Here is a 23,394-nt window from a genome sequence, read left to right as displayed (position 1 = left end):
GATCATTTCCATTGGCATACCAGGCTTTATCGGCATCATGTCCATCATGCCACCTTTACCGCCCATACCGCCCATCATTTCCATTCGCATACCAGGCTTCATATGCATCATTTCCATTGGCATCATAGGCTTCATTGGCATCATGTCCATCATGCCACCTTTGCCGCCCATACCTCCCATCATCTTTTTCATTCCATAAGCGTTCACGCCAGCCAATATGGCTATAGTTGTAAGCACGAAAAAGGATGCCATGTTTTGAGATTCGATGAAACCTGAAAAATATACAGTTCTCGTCACATCAGGACTATATCAATAATTAAAACATGCATTTTCATAAAGGAATTAGCGTAAATTTTATAAAATTTCAGACACGATCTTAATTTGATGATAATCATATGAAATAAACTTAGATTTAAAAATATTTTTCTAAACATACAGGTTTCCATTTATTATTTCCCATAAATACTTTTTCATAAGTCCTTCTGTCATTGTTAGGGTTTTTTTTAGTCAAGTTGTATCATACTACGTAAGTACAAAATATCCCTATATACATGATAGATTAGTAAGATATATAATAGAGTAATAATATAGCTCTTGACGTGTTTACATCCTTTGATTCATTTTTTTATGAAGTTAAATTGCATCGACCACACAAATTAATAAAGAGATATTAATTTTAATATTCTAAAATCTAGATCTAATATGAAATGACCAATTATAAAGGGCACGTGTGCCCTTAGTTTCTAGCGATAATAGTTTATATCACTCTACTTTGCTGAGAAAGGAAATTATCAGTCATAAGATTAATGGACAATTTCGTAAAATAGCAATAATTATGTTTCTTCTTTCTTTTAGTTATCGAAATTGGTTTCATTTGGAATAAGCAAGTAGTGAATTTTACAGTTTGTTTTTATTTCCGATCAGATGGTATTATAAAAATATACTTTTAAATAATCCCAAAACTTCTTGCATTGTAATAGTCATATGATAAAAGTAATTAGAATAATAAAATAATAATGTTATACATATTGAAAAAAGCATCAGAAACGATCATACTTTTGAAAGAAAAGGATGAATTGATATAACCCTAGATAAAATCCACAGTTTTCTACGTAAGAAAATGTCTGACCAAAATCAGGAATATGAAATTTGTAATCCATTCGTTTAATGAGTTTGAGCTTTTGATTTTGTCATTTGATTGTTGACTCTCCGTTTTGGAATTTTTTTCTGAGATCAGTATTTTTATGCCTGAATACGTAAGATGCGATATGATCAAAAAGCTCAAAAACAGAATGAGACGTTTATATGAAATATAATTTGAACAGTTCGTGAAATGAACGTCTATAAACGCATGTACATATCATGTTGGTTGACAACTTGTAAATTGTTATAGTGTATATATAACGCAAAAACAAATTATTTCATAATTACCAAACAAACACAAAGAATAGAATAGAATTGAGCTTAGATTTAGATATAGAATAAAATATTGTTTATATATATAATAAATGGATTTAAGTATTGAGTGTTTGGTTTCATTGTATGATAGTAATCGGTTGGTCAATGAATCATTTTTTGGGGGGGGAGAGGAAAAAAACGAAAATAGATAAAAATAAAAAATAAAATTATATGAATAAATGATAAGTCTTCAGCAAATTTGATTTTGATTTTATAAAAACATTAATGGTTGGCTAACACCACATCATCTATAAGGTAAATCACATATAAAGATGAATAAAAGATTAGTATTAACGAATACGTTCGAGAAAAATATAATATGTTACCGGTTTTTCATTTAATTTTTATTTAGTCAATCCATGTTGTTCCTGTTTTAGTTTTAATCAAACTTTTTTGTTGTCTTTTTTGTCTTAATGGCATACTTCCCACAGCCTCCTTTATTCATACAAATGAAAACATCATGTTCGTCATTGTAATTAATATCTACATATTTATCAATTTGACCTACAACATACTTAACCTCTGTTAATGAACAATCTAACCTTTTCTGGTTGTAGGAAAAATTAGTGTAGTAATGCACGTAGTCGTTTATAGTATGAAGAAAGAGGTGGATATTTCATGGTCATGGAATTTTTTTTCCGATGATTTAGTGATGTATAGAAATCATTTTCCCTCAAAATTGTACAGATAAAATTTTGAATTTATTTATTTACGTTGCTCCTGCTCGACCAAGTATAAAGATGTCCTACCACAGAGAAGGTAACCTGTCGAAAAAATATAAATTCCGTAGTCAAAAGTCGGTTATATGACATAGACTATATATACAGAAATGCTCTCTCATCGATTTCTTCTTCCAATTTCTTTTGAAATATTTTCCTTTTTAATTTTTTTTTATAATCTTTTTAATATAGAAAGATATATTAACATTCTTTTTTAAGATCACTTATTTTTATACACATTATACTTAATTTCTCTCTTTGTGTGTAATGATACTAAAGTGTTATTTTAACATGATTTAAAACTATAAAAATACTATAAAAAAACCATGATGATTATATACTCTTATGTGTGGGTCATTTTTTAAATAACGGAATGGTATTAGATTGTCTTATGAATGAGATTTTCCGATAGCCATATAGCCAGTTCTTATCCACTATTTTCTACAGGACGAAATGCCGGTACCAAGGCAGGAATATTCAATTGTTTTAATTCGTTTAATGTGTTTGAGCTTTTGATTTTTTTTTTTAATTCTACGTAACTTCTGTTGGCCTAGCCTTTCCTGCATAACATATTTGAAGATCAACATATGTATTACTTCCAGTTTTTTTTTTTAAAGCAATCAAATGTTTTGATGTATTTTCTAAAAAAAATATGCATTGTTAAATGCAAAATATCAATAATATGATTAATTTATAAGTTTGAATAAAGTAAGCATTTCAATACTAAGTTGAATCAAATTTTAGAGGAGCAATACAGTTCTAACAGAGGGGATAGCGACTGAGGAATGAACAATAAATTAATTACTAGTATCTTCATGTACAAATGAAAATACCAAGAAATTGTACACGTGCGATTTTCATAGTAATTCTTGTAGCAGATAAAACAAAACCTTATATTTGATGACAGGTCTGATGTATACATATTTATAATCTTGTTTATCATTGTTTATATTGTTTGCTCATGTTGTTTTCATTTTGTAATGATTTGTTACATTCTATGTAATGAAGTGTAATAATAATAAAGATTTGAATTGAATTGAATTGGTAATATCGGCCATGAAGTATTAAATACTAGTAGTAATGAAATTATGAAAACATATAAATATTTCAACCATTGTTTCCATTAATGTATGCGATCTCCACAGAGAATCATATATTAAAAACATATCGTTAACCACATCTCCGAAACATCACGAAATTAATAAAGGTTTTTTTTTCAATTCAAATGACTGTCTCTACTGTCTATTTTCTTCCTAAAATACAACCAAACAAATACAGAGAAATCGTCTTTAGTAGCAGCTTCTTGTGAGTATTCTACAACTATTTCTTCACTGTTTTTCACTAGGTCTCATACTTATATCAAAGATTGTATAATGTACTTTTACACATCGGTGCATGCTTTGTTATAAAAAGATAGCTCGTTTTAGTCCAGGAAACATGATTTCAATATTAGCTTTATAAGCAATTAACTAGTTCTTCAAAACTTAAACATGCATGATGGTATTTTAAATGTTCTATGTTGTGTCTAAAGTTTTTTTTATTACCAGTTGTTGGTTGTTTTTTGTATTTTGTTTCTGTTTTTTATCGATTGAATGATACAATATAAATGAGAAGATGTGGTATGAGTGCCAACTCTCCATCCAAGTCGCTAAGTATTAAAAAAAAACAATTCTTGGTCAATGTACGGTATTTAACACGGTGCCTTGATTCACTCCGAACAACAAACTATAAAGGGCCTCAAAATGACTAAATCATGGAAAACAATTCAAATCGGAAAACAAACGGGTCAATCTTTATAACACACGACAACATGAAACACCTATGAACTACACCAATAAACGATAAGTCTTTCTCGAAATAATTTTCCAATCTATATGATTCACTATTACACAACTGTCTCAGCTTTGCGTAGAGATGAACCCTCTACAAAATAGTAAACCTATAACTAGAGGTTGTAATTGGTTGCCGTCCCTTATATTAATTTTTCCTTTATGGTTTCTGTAAGCAGGTCGTTGAATTCTCGTTTGAATTGTTTAAATTTTTGTTAAATCAGTGCCTTGTAAACCTTACTTTCAGTTATGAGTTTTGCTCATTATTGATTGCTTACAAGTGATCTATAGTTAATATGATGTACGTCATCTGTTCTCTGGTTGATATATATCTTCTTGGTGAGTTTACTCCAGATCATAATCTTATATATAATTTAAATGTACACCTACATATCATGTCCACGGATGAGGCCTCACTTCATTAAGATTTATTTGGTAGTTATTGTATCGTTTCGTGAAAATAAATCTACTTTATATAGTGTATGGTAAATTGCAGACATAGTAGTTTTCAAAGGTACCAGGATTATAATTTAGTACGCTAGACGTGCGTTTCGTCTACATGAAACTCATCAGTGAAGCTCATATCAAAATAGTTGTAAAGCCAAACAAGTACAAAGTTGAAGAGCATTGAGGATCCAAAATTCCAAAAAGTTGTGCCAAATACGGCTAAGGTAATTGACAATACTTATTATAGGTACTAACTAGCAAAGAAATTTTTTTTGTGAATTTTACAGTATAGCATACAAATTGTAATAAGAAAACATGTTTTAAAGATGTCAGACCTTAAGGCGAGTCGTTATATAATTGTGTTAATTTCATAAGTGTTAAACAAGAAAAATGGGCAAGAAAAAGAAAACATTGAAAAGTTGAAGAAAGCTAAACCACACGATGGCGAAAAATTCAGACAATTTATAGTATACAAAATAGTACACAAAACATTTGACATCACGAACATCATTTTAGCATGTAGAGAACAACACAATTAGGTTTTTCAATATTGTAGAATGTATCTCTCATTTGCAGAACAAAAGTGGAAAGGGATTAATATAAGTTGCAAAACTTGTTTCCCAATCCACTATAATTAAATGTGTTTAAACTAAACTAAATTTGCAGAACATCATGCATGTTGCTTGTTTTGTGCTACGACAAATTAAATAATCATAGACTTCAATTATCTTTTAGCGGTAAATGTTAGCGACATATTAAGTATAAATAGACAGAGAAGCTAGTCTACTTTATTCCCATTTATTTGATTATGACGAATGTCTCAGGTTATTTGCAAAGTTGTAATTAATTACAGTAACATGGGTCCTAAATGTTCTTCAACTGTTTACTTTTTTTGGCTTTTAAAAAATATTTGATTCGAGTATTATAATACTGATGCAAGTTTTGTCTGAAATTGCTTTCCTGGTACCTTCGACTAGTTTATGAACAGAAAGACAAAATCCGTTATGAACGTACTGAAAAAAAAACATCCTTTTTCTCGAATTCAATTAAAACAGACGTATTTTTTCTTTGCTAACCGACACTTCTGGCAGTAAAAAAAACCAAGAACTAGAGGCATTTAATTTTCTCTCATCTATGGTAGGTAATCCGCCAAAGATGTAGGAACACGTCCGAATACAAGGAAGACAACACAATTATACGTTTTCTTAGTGTTGAAATCTGTCTACCTACTTTTGTCTTAAGGACTTGTAGGTTTTGACCACATCTATCCCATCAGGAAGCTGTTTAAGCAAGAGATCCAAATAGTGAAGCTGAAATAATTCCTTTGTAATTTTACGGACCTTATCGTTGGTTGACCGTTATGGAATATCCGCGTGTCAGAGATGATATCGAACACATAATTTATGTTGTTACTACAATCCCGTTTACTTTTCACGATTGTCACCTACCGAATAAGACTTATTACCGGGTTTGTACAAACATGAGCATAACGATGGGTGCCACATGTGGAGCAGGATCTGTTAACCTTGGGGAGCACCTGAGATTACCAACATGTTTTGATGCTTACTTTTTATTTTTCTATGTTGTGTTTTGTGTTTAATTGTTTGTCTGTTTGTCTTTTTTTTTAAGCCATGGCGTTCTTTTCAATTTCTGAGTTTGAATGTCCCTCTTGTATCTTTTACTCCTCTTTTAGATGATGTTTTGAGTTATAGTGCAAAATTGAGAGAGTTTTTGTTGGTTGGAGAGGTGTCTTGATCATCATTTTCGATAATCTTCGATAATCTTTATTTATTATCCAAATTTTCTGCATTCTGTATATTGAAGCACCATTTTTTCTCTCTTCTCAATTTTGTTGCCAATAAGACCAATAGATTCATCATATAAGACTGCTGTTTTGAGACATAACAACGAAAAAAAGACCATGCAATATGTATCTTGAGAGGAAAAAACTGGTTTTGTTTAAATCTTTATTGTTAAATTTGTATTGGTATGCTAATAATATACAGACAAAGAAAATGAGAGTACACATGCTTTATTCGTGTATTCAATCCTATGCAATAACTACATTGGAAGCTGCTACCCAAGAAAGGTCTCTTTTTTTTTCTTTCACGAAAAAGAGACTAAAGCCCTCGAAATCCATGTTTAAATCCTTCTGTTATGGATGATATCTATATTTATTTTAAATCTACATCTGCTTTAAAGTTAAATAATATGTAAATATTCATCAGTTTTAAATGTTTTTTTAGTATACTCCTTTCTTCATTGGCATTGGTTTCATCATTTCCATTGGCATTGGCTTCATCATTTCCATTGGCATTGGCATGGGTTTCATCATTTCCATTGGCATCATTTTTGGCATCATTTCCATCATCTTAGGCATCATTTCCATTTTCATTGGCATCATTTCCATTGGCATTGGTTTCATCATTCCCATTGGCATCATTTTCATCATTTCCATTGGCATCATTTCCATTTTCATTGGCATCATTTTCATCATTTCCATCATCTTAGGCATCATTTCCATTTTCATTGGCATCATTTCTTTCATTTTCATCATTTCCATCATTGGCATCATTTCCTTCATTTTCATCATTTCCATCATTTTTGGCATCATTTCCATCTTTCCTTTCATCTCCATCATTTCCTTCATTTTCATCATGCCCATCATTTCTTTCATCTTCATCATTTCCATCTTTTTACCCATCATTTCCATCATTGGCATCATTTTCATCATTTCCATCATTTTACCTTTCATTTCCATCATTGGCATCATTTTCATCATTTCCATCATTGGCATGGGCATCATTTCCATCATTTTCATGGGCATCATCTCCATCATCATCGGCTTCATTGGCATAATTTCCATCATGCCACCTTTACCACCCATACCGCCCATCATTTCCATCGGCATCATTTTCATCATGTCCATCGGTGGTGGCATCATTTTCATCATACCGGCGTTTACGCTAGCCAATATGGCTGCAGCTGTAATCACGATAAAAGCCATGTTTTGATATACGACGGAACCTGAAAAACAAAAAGCACATGGTATCAAACGAAAATATAAATTCAAGCATGCATAATCTTTCAACTGTTCGCTTAGAAATAATCAAATTTTAATGCTGATAAACGTATATTTAAGGACTTGAAATAGATAGGGTTGCAATGGTTTGCTTAACCTCGAACGTAACGCAGCAACTAGACGTTTTCCCAATGTTACACTTTGTTCAACTTACTCCAATTATTCTTCGCTCAAATAACCACACATCCCTAGTATTACCCAGTGACAACATAATATTAACAACCAATAGAAAAATTGTATTAAAAAACTATACCCATGTAATGTATTTATTTACTCTCTTTACCACCAGTTGCATGAAAATTCTTTCTGAGGAAGGTTTATCTAGAAAAGCGTTTCAGACGCAGCAAATTTTATGCAGTTATTTTCACTTTACAAACTAAGAAATATAAAAGCATAAAAATAAATAAGCAGAACATGGTTCATTCTCAATTCAAAAATATCAATAGCAGGCAAAAGTCGAAAATACTTTTTGAAGTACCCAATTAAGCTAGTGAATGAGAAGGTTTGTCTGTGAATGGCATGGTACATTATAAGGTGAAATTGACTTGAAATTTCTTTTCTTGTAAATTTTTGCACAATTTCCATTCACGCAAAGACATCTTTAAATCTGCGTGTGTTTTAATAAAACTCAGCGTACAATGTAAACATTTTAAAATAAGAAGTCACAATATTTCGAAAACCGATTTGAAAAGCGCTGATTGTAGATTCAGGCGTCAAAGTTAAATTTTAAATTGTTGCTGTTTTTCACAAAAGACTATGATCATGATAGAACAACAAATTTCCTCCATCACGTAGTGAGAACACACAATTTACCAATCAAGTACTATTTTAGTTGCATGAACATTACATTTCGTCGCTGGGCTTCTAAAATGTTGTAAATTACAAATTTTTCAAGAAAAAAAATTCTCACAAACAGGCTTTGAAAATTTTGGCAAAATGCATGCTTCCAAAATGTCGTATGTGAACTTGAACATTTTTGTAAATAGCAGTGAAATAAAAACGTTGACATTTCTGGATTATCCAAGAACTTAAATTATTTCACAGAAATAAAGAAATGTACAATTATTATTTTCCCAAAGCCATTCTACAACGATTTTCAAGTTTTCATACCACATTTTGGAAGCAAACTTTACAAACAACTGACACTGGTAATTTTGTAATATGTCTAATTTCACACATTTTGATTGGTCTAACTGCATGCTATTTTGTGATACCAAAGATTTCTTCCCGCCCAGACCATTGGTGTCAAAAAGTATTTTTAGCCAAAAAAGTCATATACGACATTTTAGAAGCCCAGCGACGATTTGTTCATTAAAAGTATTATAAGCATACGCACAATAATAATAAGTTTTCATTGCACAAATTATCAAAATGAAACCACAAAGAACTAATAGAGAACCGGGCATCGAAATTGTATCCTATCAAATAAAGAAAACACACTATTCCTTCATACATTTACTGCTTTCAGTTACTGTATTCTTACATTTGTTACAACAAATTTTACGTGTCCTCTCACTTCTAAATATATATGTTGCCTAATTTATTGCTTTTTGAGACACTCCGCGTAATTGTATTTAAAGGAGAGATGGCCTTCAATGTTTTCTTTATATGATTAATTTATGATTTGAGTAAATAATTCATATCATTTTAGAAAAGGCATGTTTTGTCTTTTTTATACGTTGTTTACGTTATATTAAATTTTGTCATAGTAGACTATCATGAGATAAATTTTCCCCAATTTTTTTTTTATATACCATATTAAGTTTTTGGTGTTAGACAATTTTCTCAATAATAAAAATACAGATGTTGCATATTTTTAAAAGGTCGTCTACATAAAACATAACTTAATGTGCAGGAATGTCAATAAATATTGTGCAACTTCAAAACATATTATGACCTATTAAATTTAAACATTAAGCTATAAATAGCATGCAGGTTAGACATAAGCAATTGCATTATTATAACCAAAAGTTTTTTTTAACAGTTAAGGTGGTACCCAACACTTTAACTAAAATTAATTTGGCTTGTTTAATTTTCTTAAAATTTTGACAAAGTATTTACTTTGACCCTTTAACAAAAATATAAAAATTTCAAAAAATTTCAACCAACCGTTTTATCAGAAAAATTACACTAGTTATATAGCAGTTTGAAAACACTTATTTTGATTATTGAGAAGCTTGATATTCCCTTAACAACACAACGTAATTAAGGGCATACGATACAGTTTTGAACCTGTATTTACAAGTTGATGAAAATTTGCATATAGGCTATTTTTTACCTGATTAAATCAAATATGTCATAAAAAATATATCTTCATGTGCTACTTTTTGAGTAAAATGAGGTCGAAATTTTGTATATTTGCTCAAAATTCAGATTTGTGTCCGTATTTTCTTTTTCGAAAGAACAACGTAACTTTTTTGCTTTTAAAGATAAACACAATTGTTTTTTGTTAAATAATCGGTAATTTCTGTATTTTATAAGTATCATTGAAAATTATGTAATTTTTATTTAGAAATAACTCTATATTTATCAAATGTTCATGAATAGAGGAAAAAACGTCATTTTTTGCTGCATGTTTATCAAAATTTTAAAAAATGCGCTATTTACAGTTTTATAAAATTTGGGTCACAATAATCTCCTTGCAAAATGAAACAAATTGCTGTTTTAAAAAATAGGGGTCCATGCACTCGTTTTCAAATTAAATCAGTTTGAATGATAAAAATCAGTCGAAAAATGCATCTTTTCCCGATATGTCATAGTTTGACGTCGCGAAAATAAATTTTACGTTAGCAACGTCATTACCTTCCCTGTAACTGTATCGTATGCCCTTAAAACATTTAGCTGATTTTACAGAGTTATCTCCCTGTAGTGTTAGATACCACCTTAAATCATAAAACACAAATCTTACCTGAGTATAAACTATATGGCAGGAAGGTATCAATGGGAAGCCAAGGAAAGTACTGCGATCGTTTCAACGAACATTTGCCTATTTATGCAATTTGCAATTTTCAGCAATTAAGCTAATTGCGTAACAAAACACATGTTTTATCAAAAATATGCATGGACATTTATTTTAATCAAAATTTTGTGATATTAAATACACGATAGCTATGTCTGACACCTATTCGTCAAAACCTACATCATCTTTTCCACATCATCAAATTAACACTTCACTTTACACAACTATTTTGTAAAAGTTCACAGGATAACATGTTGACATTGTATTTTCCGGTGTTTGACATTGTCAAATTCCTTTACCTTTCCGCTTCATTTTCATAACAAATAACCCTCACAATTGTTTTAAGATTTAAACTAATTGAATTAATATGTTAGTGAGCGAGGTTGTTTTTTTCTACGAAAGTTAGTATAATATATAAATGTTATAAATTTCGCAGATATATAAAAAGTTGAGGATTGTAGTCTGTTAAGGTTAAAACAGCATTATTTCACTTCATTTCGATTATAATGTTCACAGATATACGAATAGTTTAAAGTTGTAGTCTGCTAATGTTAAAACAGCATTATTTCACTTCATTTCGATTATAATGTTCACAGATATACTTATAGTTTAAAATTGTAGTCTGTTAAGGTTAAAACAGCATTATTTCACTTCATTTCGTTTATAATGTTCACAGATATATACGAATAGTTTAAAATTGTAGTTTGTTAAGGTTAAAAAAAAAACAGCATTAATTTCTATGTACGTTGTTGAGAGTTGTTTTTCTTCGAAAATTTGTACAATAAATGTAATAATGTTCACAGATAAATACTAGTTAAAAATTGTAGTTTGTGTGGATTTAAAAAAATCAGTATTGATTTCAATGTTCACAGAAATTTGAACAAAATAAACCTCTCATTTATTTAATATAGAACAATAAAGATGAACGTTAAGTCCCTATATATTTAGCAATAAGAATTGCTTATTATTTTATGGTGACAATTTATCTATTAGAAATATTAATAAGCCAAACACTGATTCTTTTCCTTGTAGTTTTTATAATGTAATGCATGTTTTCATAATAACTAAATTGTCATGTTTGCTGTAATGTGGTTTAGCCGTATTTGGCACAACTTTTTGGAATTTTGGATCCTCAATGCTCTTCAACTTTGTACATGTTTGGCTTTATCAATATTTCGATTTCAGCGTCACTGATGAGTCTTATGTAGACGAAACGCGCGTCTGGCGTACTAAATTACAATCCTGGTACTTTTGATAACTAATTAGATCCTAACGAAAGTAGTTAAAAATATGAAGATATCAGGATAAGATTTTAAATTTACATCATAATTAACAATGTAAAATTCAGTTAAAGGTTATAATCAAGTTTATAAAAAAGGGACGAAAGATAATAGAGGGACACCAAAAATCATAGATTGAAAATAAACTGACAACGCCATGGCTAAAAATTTAAAAAAAACCAAAGAGACAAATAATAATACAGAAGACACAACATAAAAAAACTAAAGGGTAAGCAACACGAACCACACTAAAAACTGGGGGTGATCTGCTCCACATGTGTAAATAATCCAAACCTTCCGACCACTTCTTCTTGTAACTTTTGTATTTAATACATCATTGTACACGTTCAAATAATATATAAGTATTTAATTTTATGACTTTTTAATTTCCTATAAGTGATAAGTACATGAGGATATCGTAGTTATGTTCGTAATTTTATTTTAATTTCAATAAGACACATATATGGATTACGACAGGGTTGATGTATCTTGCACCAGTTATATCTTGCAATAACCTTTTTTTATGTAAAACTTGAAACTATTACCAATAACGTACATTTAACAATCAACGTTCAGATGGCAATGAGAGGTTGTTTGATCTTTGTAAATGTACTCTTTAATGTTTTAACCATGAGAAAAAATCCACACTACATTGTATGAATCATAAACACGTACTGAATATTTCTTGCAATTTATTCAAGTAATTTTCCTGGAGTCTGAAAAGATTCAATGTGTTGCTGTTAAATCTGTATTTCAATGAAAAAACAAACATAATGTCTAATTCTAGCGGAACACGTTAACTATGGATAAATTTCTTTTATGTTCATTCATTCCCATTTTTACCAAAAATGGATACAACACGTTATAAATACCTTCATCAGGAACGATCACACTTATTATTTGGAGGCCAAGGATGTTAAGGGAGCTGGCTTGTCATGTTGTGGATTTTTATGACAGATTTTCGGAATCCTCTGGTTTTATCCATTTGAATGCATGGAAAAAATTTGCCCGGAGACCCCCATTTTTCTTTTTATAAATCTTTTACATGTATAATGATAAGCAATCTGTAAAAGTCTTATAAAATTTTAATTACTTTTTAACAGTTTTTGAGAACTTCAACTTGTCAATGATAAAGCTATGAAAAGTCAAGAGAGAATATTTTCCCGCCAAAATTTCAATGGCATATATCTCGAAAACAAGCACGGCGACCTATATATATTTTTTTTTGCTCTTTGGATTCCTTTAATAACCCCCTATCTATATAAACTAGTGTTTTGAAAAGTTAATTACTTTGACACTGAGACGTGAACTCCCTTAAAGGACCGAAAAAGTTGAAGAGCTATTAACCAAAGACGACCTAAACAAAATAGCCAAATCCATCTAAAGCAGGTATTAAAGTTTATATAAATATACATGGTTGGTTTCCATTAATCTAATTCTTGTAACGCTTTTTTTTTTAATAAACTAAAAAGTTTCTGGCTTTCTTTGATAAGTTTTGACGAGTTTGGGTAGCCAATTTGGTTTTATGCTTAAGTTTTTAGCGTACATAATGATGTAAGTGTTTAACGACTTAAGGGAGCTACCATTTGATTTTTATGGGGGGCTAGGATGAAAAATTTTGTCCTGCATTTTATTTTAGCTGTAATCTCAGTCCTGCCTTTTTATTTTTCACTCTGTTTGGTCCTGCTTTTTTTTCAGTTTATCCTGACTTTTTTTTACCTAAATTGTCGTCCTGACTTTTTTTTTTTGGCAATTGTCTCATCCTGCCTTTTTTTTTACTCAAAACTCCTGTCCTGCCTATTTTTTTTTCAAATTTCATCCTAGCCCCCCCCCCCCCCCCCCCGCCCCCCCCCTCCCCCTCCCCCCCTAAAAATCAAATGGTAGCTCCCTAACTGGCGATAAAGCCCTCGCACGGTCGTTTTTTTTTTTTTTTTTTTTTTTTTTTTTTAATTGCACGGTCGGTTAGCATACAAGGTCGTCTTCCTTAATCTGTCATTTTCGGTTGAATAACAGTTAACAATCGGTCTAGAGCTTTAATGAAGTGGGCAAAACATTCAAATATCCAAGTACGTTAAAAAAAACTTTGTAATTCTTGCGTCAGACGTTTTATTTCAAAATAGAAAATTATGTGCTCTACTAGTGATATATTTACGGCTGTTCTTTTTTTTTTTACAACAAAATACTTTTGTTTGATTTCTTTTCCCCTAACTTTGGGAATAAGGGGATATATATCAGATATTAGTGGAGGAAACGCAGATAAAATGACTTTTATAATATATTTTGCAGTGAATTTACCTAATTATTACATGTATTATGTACTAAGAAAACGAGTCCGGTGACCCCTTTTTTTTCTTTTTCTTATCGGAAAGCAATTTATAAGTCAGAAATATCTTCCTTCTAATAGATTCAATCCTGGTATCTATGATAAGTGTATTCATCTTAAGTTCTATAGTGTGCTTTACTTTTTATAACAATTAATTGGGTTTTTCATGCTATACACAATATGACAATATCGCAATGCCTTTGGCATGAAAAAAGTGTATTTGAGATTTTGAATGCCACCCTGAAATAAGATATGTCTATAACAGTGGAACATAATAAAGCCATTAACAATATACAGCTTCCAGTGATATACATTGGCAAAAATCACAGCTCGGGCGATATGTTCCTTCATAAAAGAGGGGCATAAGATACCAGAGGCTCATAGATCGAAAATTAACTGACAACGCCATGGCTGAAAAGAAAGAGACAAACAGACAAATAATAGTATACAAGACACACCAAAGAATACTTAAGACTAAGGAACAAAAACCCACCAAAAACTGGAAGCGATCTCATGTGTACCGAGAGGGTACGCAGATTCTGCTCCACATGTGGCACCCGTCGTGTTGCTAATTTTATTACAAATCCAGTAAATAGTCTAATTCGATAGGTAAGATAATAAGAGTAACGGATTCATCCGAAGAACTGTTACTTTGGAATACAATATGATACTGTTCGTTACCAAAATGCAAATGAGGGTCTGGGTGAAAGTCCTACACTTCTGTATTCCATAATTTTTATGCCATTTCCTTTTTATACTTTTTTCCAATTATTCTCCATTTGTTTTAGCGCCTCATTTTCTTCAATCTTTATTTTTGTAGTCCTTTGTTCTCTATTCTTCATGTTTTTTCCAATTATTCTCTACTCCGTGAATCCCATCCATACCGCCTGCATGGACACGCTAAAAAAAATATACAGTTGACTGCTTTAAGATGAAATTGTAGAATACAAAGCAGGCTGTATTAAAAACATGTATTAAAAACATTTAATACAAAGTAAGCGATTTAAATGTTTATTGATTATTGGCATTTAACGTCACTTTAATTAAAGCGCACTTTCAAGAACTATTTCGTTGCGACCAGTTACAGTGGTGGATGAAATCGGGGTGCCGGAAGAAAACCACAAATCTTCGATTAGAAAATTGTCTATCCAAGTCAATTAAGATTGGAGTTCAGTCGCACAAGCAGAATTCGGAATTCTAACCTTAGTGCTGACTGGCTGTTGGTTACAGAAATAAGTACTTAGATCACACAGTCATCGAGGCTGCTTAAAATGGTATATACACAAGCTAAAAAACAAATCAAGGATATTTCACATTAGATTCATTTAGGTTTGGCAACAGACACAGCTTTGATGTTATGTTCCTATCCCCTTCGCAAGTTGTATCAATACTTTAAAAAATTATTTTACAAATAGCATGTAATAACGCGGTCAAAGAATTTACTCACTTGTCCTTTCAACTTCCGAAGCAAGGTTGTCGGCTCTCCGGACATTCCCGAAGTCCTGCGTTTAACACGTTTGATTGCCGAGTTTATGAGCTTCGGTCCTTGCTTGGAAGTTGTTGTCCTTTATCTTCTAATTCTATATATTTGCTTGCCGGTAACTCCAATTTAATATCATGAAACATGTGAAATAAATTATGCAATTTCATAAATAATTGTTTTCAGCATCGCATTCACTTTCCTTTGTCGAACATTTCAACTGATGTGCTTTATACAAGCTTCTGCTTTTGAAAGAAGCTTTACAGACATAATACTCGATTAAGCAATTTTGATGTTGCTCTATTACACGCCTTTGAACTTCTATTTAAATAAAGTGATGTGTTGCATTTAGTACACAAACGTTATGTATTTCGAGCAATTTCCAATTTGTTCCACTATTAATGTCACTTTTACCACGACCTTCGGATAACCTTTATTTCCGGAGATGCTGACATTTACAGAAAGATTGCATCAGAATTTTCCGACGATGCTGTAATTTTCAAAAATATTGCATCAGAAATAAACAACATGCGGGAATTGTATGACATTTCATCTTTAATTGGATAAGGGTGTTGTTTTTTTCATGCTTTCATAAATTTTGACTGTCCTTTGGATAAGAAAATTGTATACGTTTAGCAGAGGCGGATTTAGGGGGGGGCATGGGGCCCGGGCCCCCCTTTTTGGAAAAAAATTTGGTTGCTTATAGGGAATCACTGAAGCGTGACTGGAGCGGCCCCCTCTTAGATCAGTCAGTGGGCCCCCACTTATGAAAAATTCTGGATCCGCCACTGTTTAGTGCGATTTAGAATGCAAAATTAATAAATGCAAGCCGATTCTTTTTTGATAAACATGTAAACCATACGAACTATGAAATACTATGAAAAACTATGTACTCCCTCCTCTCTTAGTTTTTTTTTTTTTTTTTTTTTTTTTTTTTTTTTTTTTTTTTTTTTTGCGACCCCTTAGCAGATGATGAAAATAGCTTGCGATCGACAGCAGTATTTTTTATGTATAAATTCACTATAGGACTTTGTCTAATGGAGTTGAAACCTTTTCAAATTTATCAAAGGGAAATTTTAAAAAAAAAATGTTAAACATTGTGTCGGTACCAAAGAACCGTCTACGAGCTGATGACAAATATCGTGACTTCGAGTCCTCTAGCAGTGCTAGTGCTAGTAAATGAAAATAAAACGTCCAATCTTCAAATAGTGTAGTCATATATTTTTATCAGTTATTGAGTTTTAACTTTTCTTGTTGAAACGTTTTTAAAAAAAATTTAAATTGGCTTTCACGGCTGACGTGCACATAGCTGAAGAGAAGTGCAGATTTGGTTATGTGGGTGGTATGTGAATACACAAACCTAGAAAAGAGACGTTGTACATAGGTTCTATATCACACACTCTGCAGGTTAAAAAAAAAACTTATGGAGTATTTGCAGGACTTTCTAAAAAATATCGTAGTTTGCCAGTTGCAAATAAGGATTTTAATATAACAATATAGATAGCTCTCAACATATATTGTTTTATTTAAATCTTAATTGCAGCTCTCCACATGTATTGTCAGTGACCGCTGTGGATAGTAAACTAGGAGATGACAGCAAATGCTTGTAGTAAAGACATGTCATTCCCGGTATATTTGTGCTATACTAGTAATATACCACAGAAAAACGCAAAACAAATCCCCTGAAATTATAAGAAAAAAAATTACAGATTTTTGGAAAAGGGTTTCAGCTTAAAATATTGTGATGTCCCCAAGTACCAATGTATTTTACGTTCATTATTCTTTTTGAAGCCGTTTGTGCTCAAAAAGGCTACCAAAAATCGATTAGCTTCATGGTCCGATATTCAGATGAGTTCGTCCCTTCACGAATAGTTCACAATAGTAATTACGATGTCGATTGCGTCTATTGCATTGCAGTTGGTACTATGGATACTATAGCCACAAATGGAGTTTATTCTTTGAAATTTGACTTACTTTAAGAAGTTGACATTAAGAAGTGCACGGTTGAAAATTACCTTGAGACGAAAAAGATAGCTTTATCCTTTCATACTTATGCTACAGAATTCGACATTAACTGTATATGGAGTATGTATAATGCATACTAGATGTTATAAACTGACAGCTAGGGGCGATTATTATGTATTTTCTATAGTACGTTGGATATAAAAAAGAAGATATGGTTTGATTGCCAATGAGACAACTCTCCAGGACAGTCTTTTTTATAAACACTTACGTCCTATTTCATGAGGAATCAGTAGTATGGCATTGCATAGTTGTATGAGTTTTTTCTCAGACTATTTTGATACTAGTATATCTTTTACAGATGACCACGAATATGTTCGATTTCTATTTGCCGTAAACACAATTGCAGGAACCATCCTCGTTTGTGAAATTATCGTTTGCTAATTATCTCTGGATTTTTTACATGAGGGTCTATATGGAGTTAACAGAATATAGAAAATATATAAGCAAATAATACAGAATGAATGGTAATAAAAAGGGGAAGAAAAAAAAACGGCCGAAAAATTAGGAATAGGGAATTTGGAAATACTCAATAATAAAGAATGGAGAATAAGGGTCAAATAAAAGAAAAAGAAAACAAAAATGCTCTAAAACGCAAAGAAAAAAGAAGTTTATGACCCTCATCCAGACCATTTTACAGATAAAAAGAGGAACACTGAACGTTATTATTTGAAAAAAAAGAACTACATGCTCTTCTTAGGCATAATTAAGAGTTCATCCGCGTTTTGGTATGATTCGTATTTTTTTCAATAGATTTGTGTGATTTGTTTTCGTTCACTATTGTGAAAGGTGTTCTTCCTTTGATACATGTAATGATGTCGGTTTTCGACTTATTTATGGTTTTAAATGCTTTCTTACATTTCCTTACCTTTACCGATGATAGTTACTCCTTGCGGTACATTTAACAACTAATGAACCAAAAACTTTATAAAAAAAAAAAAAAAAAAAAAAAAAAAGAAAGTTAAACATATTTTTTTCTTTAGAACTTGGATTAATTTTATATTGTAAGTTCTTTCGTAAAAAAATCAAACATAAATGTCATGCATGCATGTTTTTCATGCTTTTCTTAATTCAAACGTGCTTCTTGTCATCCCCCATGTCTTTTCTGGATATGAATAGCGTCGATACAAAATGATTATACATGTACATACAAGCCCACTTTGACCCCAAAATGTTATGATATAATCATTTTCGAGTGACTTAATTGAAAATAACTTTGCATACTCAAAGGCCTTTTACTAATTCAAGATATTGTTATCAAACTTGAAATCCAGATATATAAAAAGAGATGATTTTTCAGATATATTTCGAAATTTGCTAAGAAATTCAAACGGTGGTTCTGCTTGTTGTATATTAGATTTGAGAACTCCTACATCTGTGAATTTGCATAGATACTATTTCAAAATGTTATAGTCGGTCATAAAATTAAATTTGCGACGAATATAGATAGTAAATATATTACTTTCAATTCGTAAAAAAACACATACACGTTATCTTTTTTAATTGTTTTATTTTCAACAATAACAAAATATAAATATAAACTGACGATTTCTTTTGTTTTACAGTTCTTGCTTTGACTTGGTTCTTTTACCACCTAAATTATTTTGTAATTTGAGCATTGTCCTAAACTCATCCGTGCTAATGCCGCCATCCTTGTTTTTGTCGGCGAATTGAAATAGTTCATTCAACATCCCTTCCATTATTGCTGGATCATCTGCCATTGGAAAATTACCATCCTTCATAGCAATGCTCATTACAGCTTCCAACTATAGTATACAATGTAAGAACGAAAATTATAACTTTGTTCAAGTCGATTTATAAATCATGTCAACATTTAACGTTTACTTTTCTACATTGGCTAGAGGTATTAGAGAGGGGGGGGGGGGGGGTTGAGATCTCATAAACATGTTTAACCCCGCAACATTTTTGCGCCTGTCCCAAGTCAGGAGCCTCTGGCCTTTGTTAGTCTTGTTTTGTTTTTAATTTTAGTTTCTTTTGTACAATTTGGAGTTTAGTACATGGCGTTCATTATCACTGAACTAGTATATTTATTTGTTTAGGGGTCAGCTGAAGGACGCCTCCGGGTGCGGGAGTTTTCCGCTGCATTGAAGACCTGTTGGTGACCTTCTGCTGTTGTCTATTCAATGCATGGTCGGGTTGTTGTCTCTTTGACACATTCCCCATTTCCATTCTCAATTTTATTTAAGCTACGATCTATATGTAAATGGATTTAATAATTTTTTAACACATTTTTACTCAATTGTTGTATAGGTTTAAAACATAATAACAAATTAATACACCCAAAAACTAAATAATGCCAGTTTAAGTCAGCATACAAGACAAGTAAAAGTAACTAAACGGCATCTGAAATCCTCTAGACTGATGTTTATTAATAAAAACGTACGAAAAAGGCACGTACACTATTACAAAAAGTACTAAAAAAATTTAAAATTTAGTATATTCGTATAGCAAGTTTTAAGTTTAAAATCATCACGGTTGTTCTTAAGTTCATGACGGATTTCTGCATAAAGTTCTTCCAAGGTCCTACACTTCAAACGATGTATTTCTATAGAGCGAAATTTCGATGCCGTCTTCTCTTCGTAATGGATATAGAGGCACATTTCAGCTATTCAGCGGAGTGACTGCGTAAATATTCTGTATAGTTGGAACCCCTTTCCCCTATTTTTTTGTCTTGGGTTGGGAATCCTTCTTTTGAAAATGACTGGATCCGCCCCTTGGTTGCATCAAATATAACAGGCTTGTTGAGAGTTGTCTCATTGGTAATCATACCACACCTTCTTTTTGTATCGTTAGCAATCATATTGAATTTGATTCTGAATCACATTTTCTTTTCTTTTTTTTTTTATTTAAGGATTTTTACCAACCAAATCTGATAGAAAACCTACCTCTGTTACATCCAAAACACCATCTTCATTGAGATCAGCGCGTGTAAATCTTTGTAAAACTTCATCAGCTGGCTTGGCGTCAAGTAACTCTATTTCATAAATCACAGTGGCTCCAGGTGGGAAACGGTCTGAAATACAAATAAATCAATATTAGCGACAATAGAATTGAGAATGAAAATGTCAAATGTGTCAAAGAGACAACAACCCAACCAAAAAAGCAGCAAACAGCCGAATGTCACAAATGGATCTTCTACACAGCCAGAAAATTCCGCACCTGCAGGCGGGCTTCAGCTGGTACATATATTCAATGTAACACAAATCTTCATGTTTCCCTCAGGCACAGGAAATAAATGTATTGTATTCAATATTGCCGGAATCTTTCTTTTCGTTCTCTTAATCTGTTTTCCGTTGTAGATAACAGTTCTTTTTTTCTTAACTAATTTTATTCTGCATTCTTTATGTACCTTTTTCGTTTTTTCAAAAGATGGGGATTAAATGGAGAAGGTTTGGATAAAAAAAATGACTAAGTTTAAATCAAGCTATATTCTCGTGAAAGTCTCCAATCAGGAACTTCGCTCTACTTATCTCTGTTAATAACATACAAATGTGTATGTCATAATCATTTATGGATTTTGATGAGTAGATGTCTCATCCCTTATTTTGATATAAAAAAATAAAACTAAGATAAAAATCTATGTTGGTTAACTTACCATTTCCCTTAGAACCAAACGCCATATGTGGTGGAATCGTCAGTCTTCTTATTTCTCCCACACACATTCCAGGGATCCCTTTTACCAGCCCCTTCAGTGTCACTCCTTTAGTCAGCATATGTACAACGCCTTTATCTTGAGCATTGTTTCCATCTTCGTATCTGTAAAAAGGAAATAAATTTTAATCACAGGTAAAAGACAAGATTGAAAAAAACATTTGGATATATACTGAATTAAGTAACATGGTCTGCAGCTTGCATATTCAGAAAAGAAAATATACTGCTGATATACATGTAGTTTCGGTTGAAAATATCCATAAACCGCGGTTGGATGAATCTTAGCACACTTTACATTGTTAGAACAATTGATATATAGTTGCTCTAGAATGAACCAAAGAATTAAAACAAATTAAGGCTTGATTTGACTTCTAAGCATATTTTTTAAGCATGCAATATGCTTCATTTCGTAATTTTATGATTGTTGTTTATAAAACGTTGATCATGCGATGCGTTTCGATCAACACTTTTACACGAAAATAAGGCATTGAATCTCTGAAGTTGAAAATATATTTTTCATCAATGATCAGAATAAATATGACATGTAGTACTTTGGTTATCCACTAAAAAAATAACATGACCGCCACGAGATGGCCAATAACGCTGAAAGTGGTCTAAAACACCAAGAAGCAATCAAACCAAAGAGTGGACTTTCATCACATGAAAACGGTCGTAACTTATACTTAAACGTTTTAGTCAATTTACAAGGAAGCGTTTCTACATACATGTACTTCACTTCTAACCATCTTTAAAGTTCTGAATGGGGTCCATCCTTTATTTCCATTTTTAATGTTAACACCGTTTTTCTATCCTTCAATTTATGTTGCACAATCTTCACTAACCTTTATATATTAACTCCGAATTATCTCTTTTCTTTAATTTTGTCCGACATTTACTTCGTCATTTTGTCCCTATTATTCTCTATTCTGTATACCCCATCTAGACCCTCATGTTAAGATGTCTTTTTTATTTATAATTTTTATACCGTTTTTCTCTATCTTTCATTTATTTTACCCATTCTTCTCATTCTCTATTTTTTATATTTTAGCACATCATTGTTCTGTAGTCTTTAATTTTTCTACATTAATATTTTTCTGCACTTTTTTGTCTATAATTCCCTTTTCCTTAAACCCCATCTAGGCCCTATTTTTTATGTAAATTTTAAGAAGTCAGAAATACTTACGTGGACTCTATTATGTCTGGGTGGCCTTCTACAGACAACTTATAATGAAAATGTACAACACTTCCCAACTGTGCTGATTTGTCGTCTGCGCATTCAACCTTCTTCAAAGTTTCAATTTTCATTTCTTTACGCTTTGATTTGTTCTTAGAGTTACCATTTGCTTTACTTGCAGCCGAACAAACTACGAAACAGACGATGCAAATAAAAACAAATTTACGAACTTGTTTGAACATTTCGTTACTGTATGAGGTCAAATATAAAAATGAGTGAAATATTCTGTCTATATATTGAATATCAATTCGAAGTACATGACTTCCGTATACAGTCCGGCCAACGGTCATGTCAGGACAAATTTGTCCTCCAGCCAATAGATATCTTATCTTACATCGCGTGTAGTTATTATACCTCGTGTTATACATGTAATTCTTACAAGACGACATTTGTTTATCAAAGTAAAGCATTGCAGCAGTGTGAAAGCGATATAACATAGTAAAATGAACGTTACGTAGTACTATGGTATAATCAGGGAATGGATATGGGTCAAATATACAGAATATAGACCACAGATAGCAGATATAGAGAATAGAGTAATAAAGGGCAAACAAATAAAGAATCAATTAATCGGGTGCTAGAATATGAACGAATAGTAGATATTGGGCACATAATATAAAAGAATATTGAAAAATTACCATAGTTTTTGCCTAACATATAAAACAGGGTTTACAATTAGTGCAATAACACTTGTTAGGAGTAAACTGACGATTTATGCAATATTGACTAATTTTTTAAGTCTCGTCTTGCCAATGTATGTGTGTAGTCTATCTTGATAAATAACAAAAAAAACGTGATTTGTTTGCCAATGCTAGAAGTAAACACCAAATTTAAAAAAAAATGGATAGCTGTTATAGTTTTGATTTAATATGCAAAAACAATCGTAAGG

At 31.6% G+C, this 23,394-nt stretch overlaps 2 protein-coding genes across 2 annotated transcripts; both read right to left on the bottom strand.

The window, feature by feature from the left end:
• Positions 1–6,469: 6,469 nt before the first annotated feature.
• Positions 6,470–10,534, bottom strand: LOC143058650 (uncharacterized). The gene is made up of 2 exons (XM_076232115.1): positions 10,444–10,534; positions 6,470–7,480 (listed from the first exon to the last, which is right to left on the bottom strand). Exon 2 carries the CDS (start codon positions 7,458–7,460, stop codon positions 6,696–6,698), a length of 765 nt encoding a protein of 254 aa, XP_076088230.1. The 5' UTR covers positions 7,461–7,480; positions 10,444–10,534; the 3' UTR covers positions 6,470–6,695.
• An 8,555-nt stretch (positions 10,535–19,089) lies between these two features.
• Positions 19,090–22,726, bottom strand: LOC143058246 (peptidyl-prolyl cis-trans isomerase FKBP2-like). Its single transcript, XM_076231717.1, has 4 exons — positions 22,455–22,726; positions 21,216–21,376; positions 20,506–20,633; positions 19,090–19,365 (listed from the first exon to the last, which is right to left on the bottom strand). Exons 1-4 carry the CDS (start codon positions 22,685–22,687, stop codon positions 19,159–19,161), a joined length of 729 nt encoding a protein of 242 aa, XP_076087832.1. The 5' UTR covers positions 22,688–22,726; the 3' UTR covers positions 19,090–19,158.
• Between the last annotated feature and the right edge of the window lie 668 nt (positions 22,727–23,394).

The sequence above is a fragment of the Mytilus galloprovincialis genome, chromosome 14 (genome assembly GCF_965363235.1).
Source record: "Mytilus galloprovincialis chromosome 14, xbMytGall1.hap1.1, whole genome shotgun sequence".
In the NCBI taxonomy this organism is placed as follows: Eukaryota; Metazoa; Mollusca; class Bivalvia; order Mytilida; family Mytilidae; genus Mytilus; species Mytilus galloprovincialis.
The sequence above is the reverse complement of the archived record's forward strand: the minus strand, read 5'-3'. Positions and strand labels throughout refer to the sequence as shown.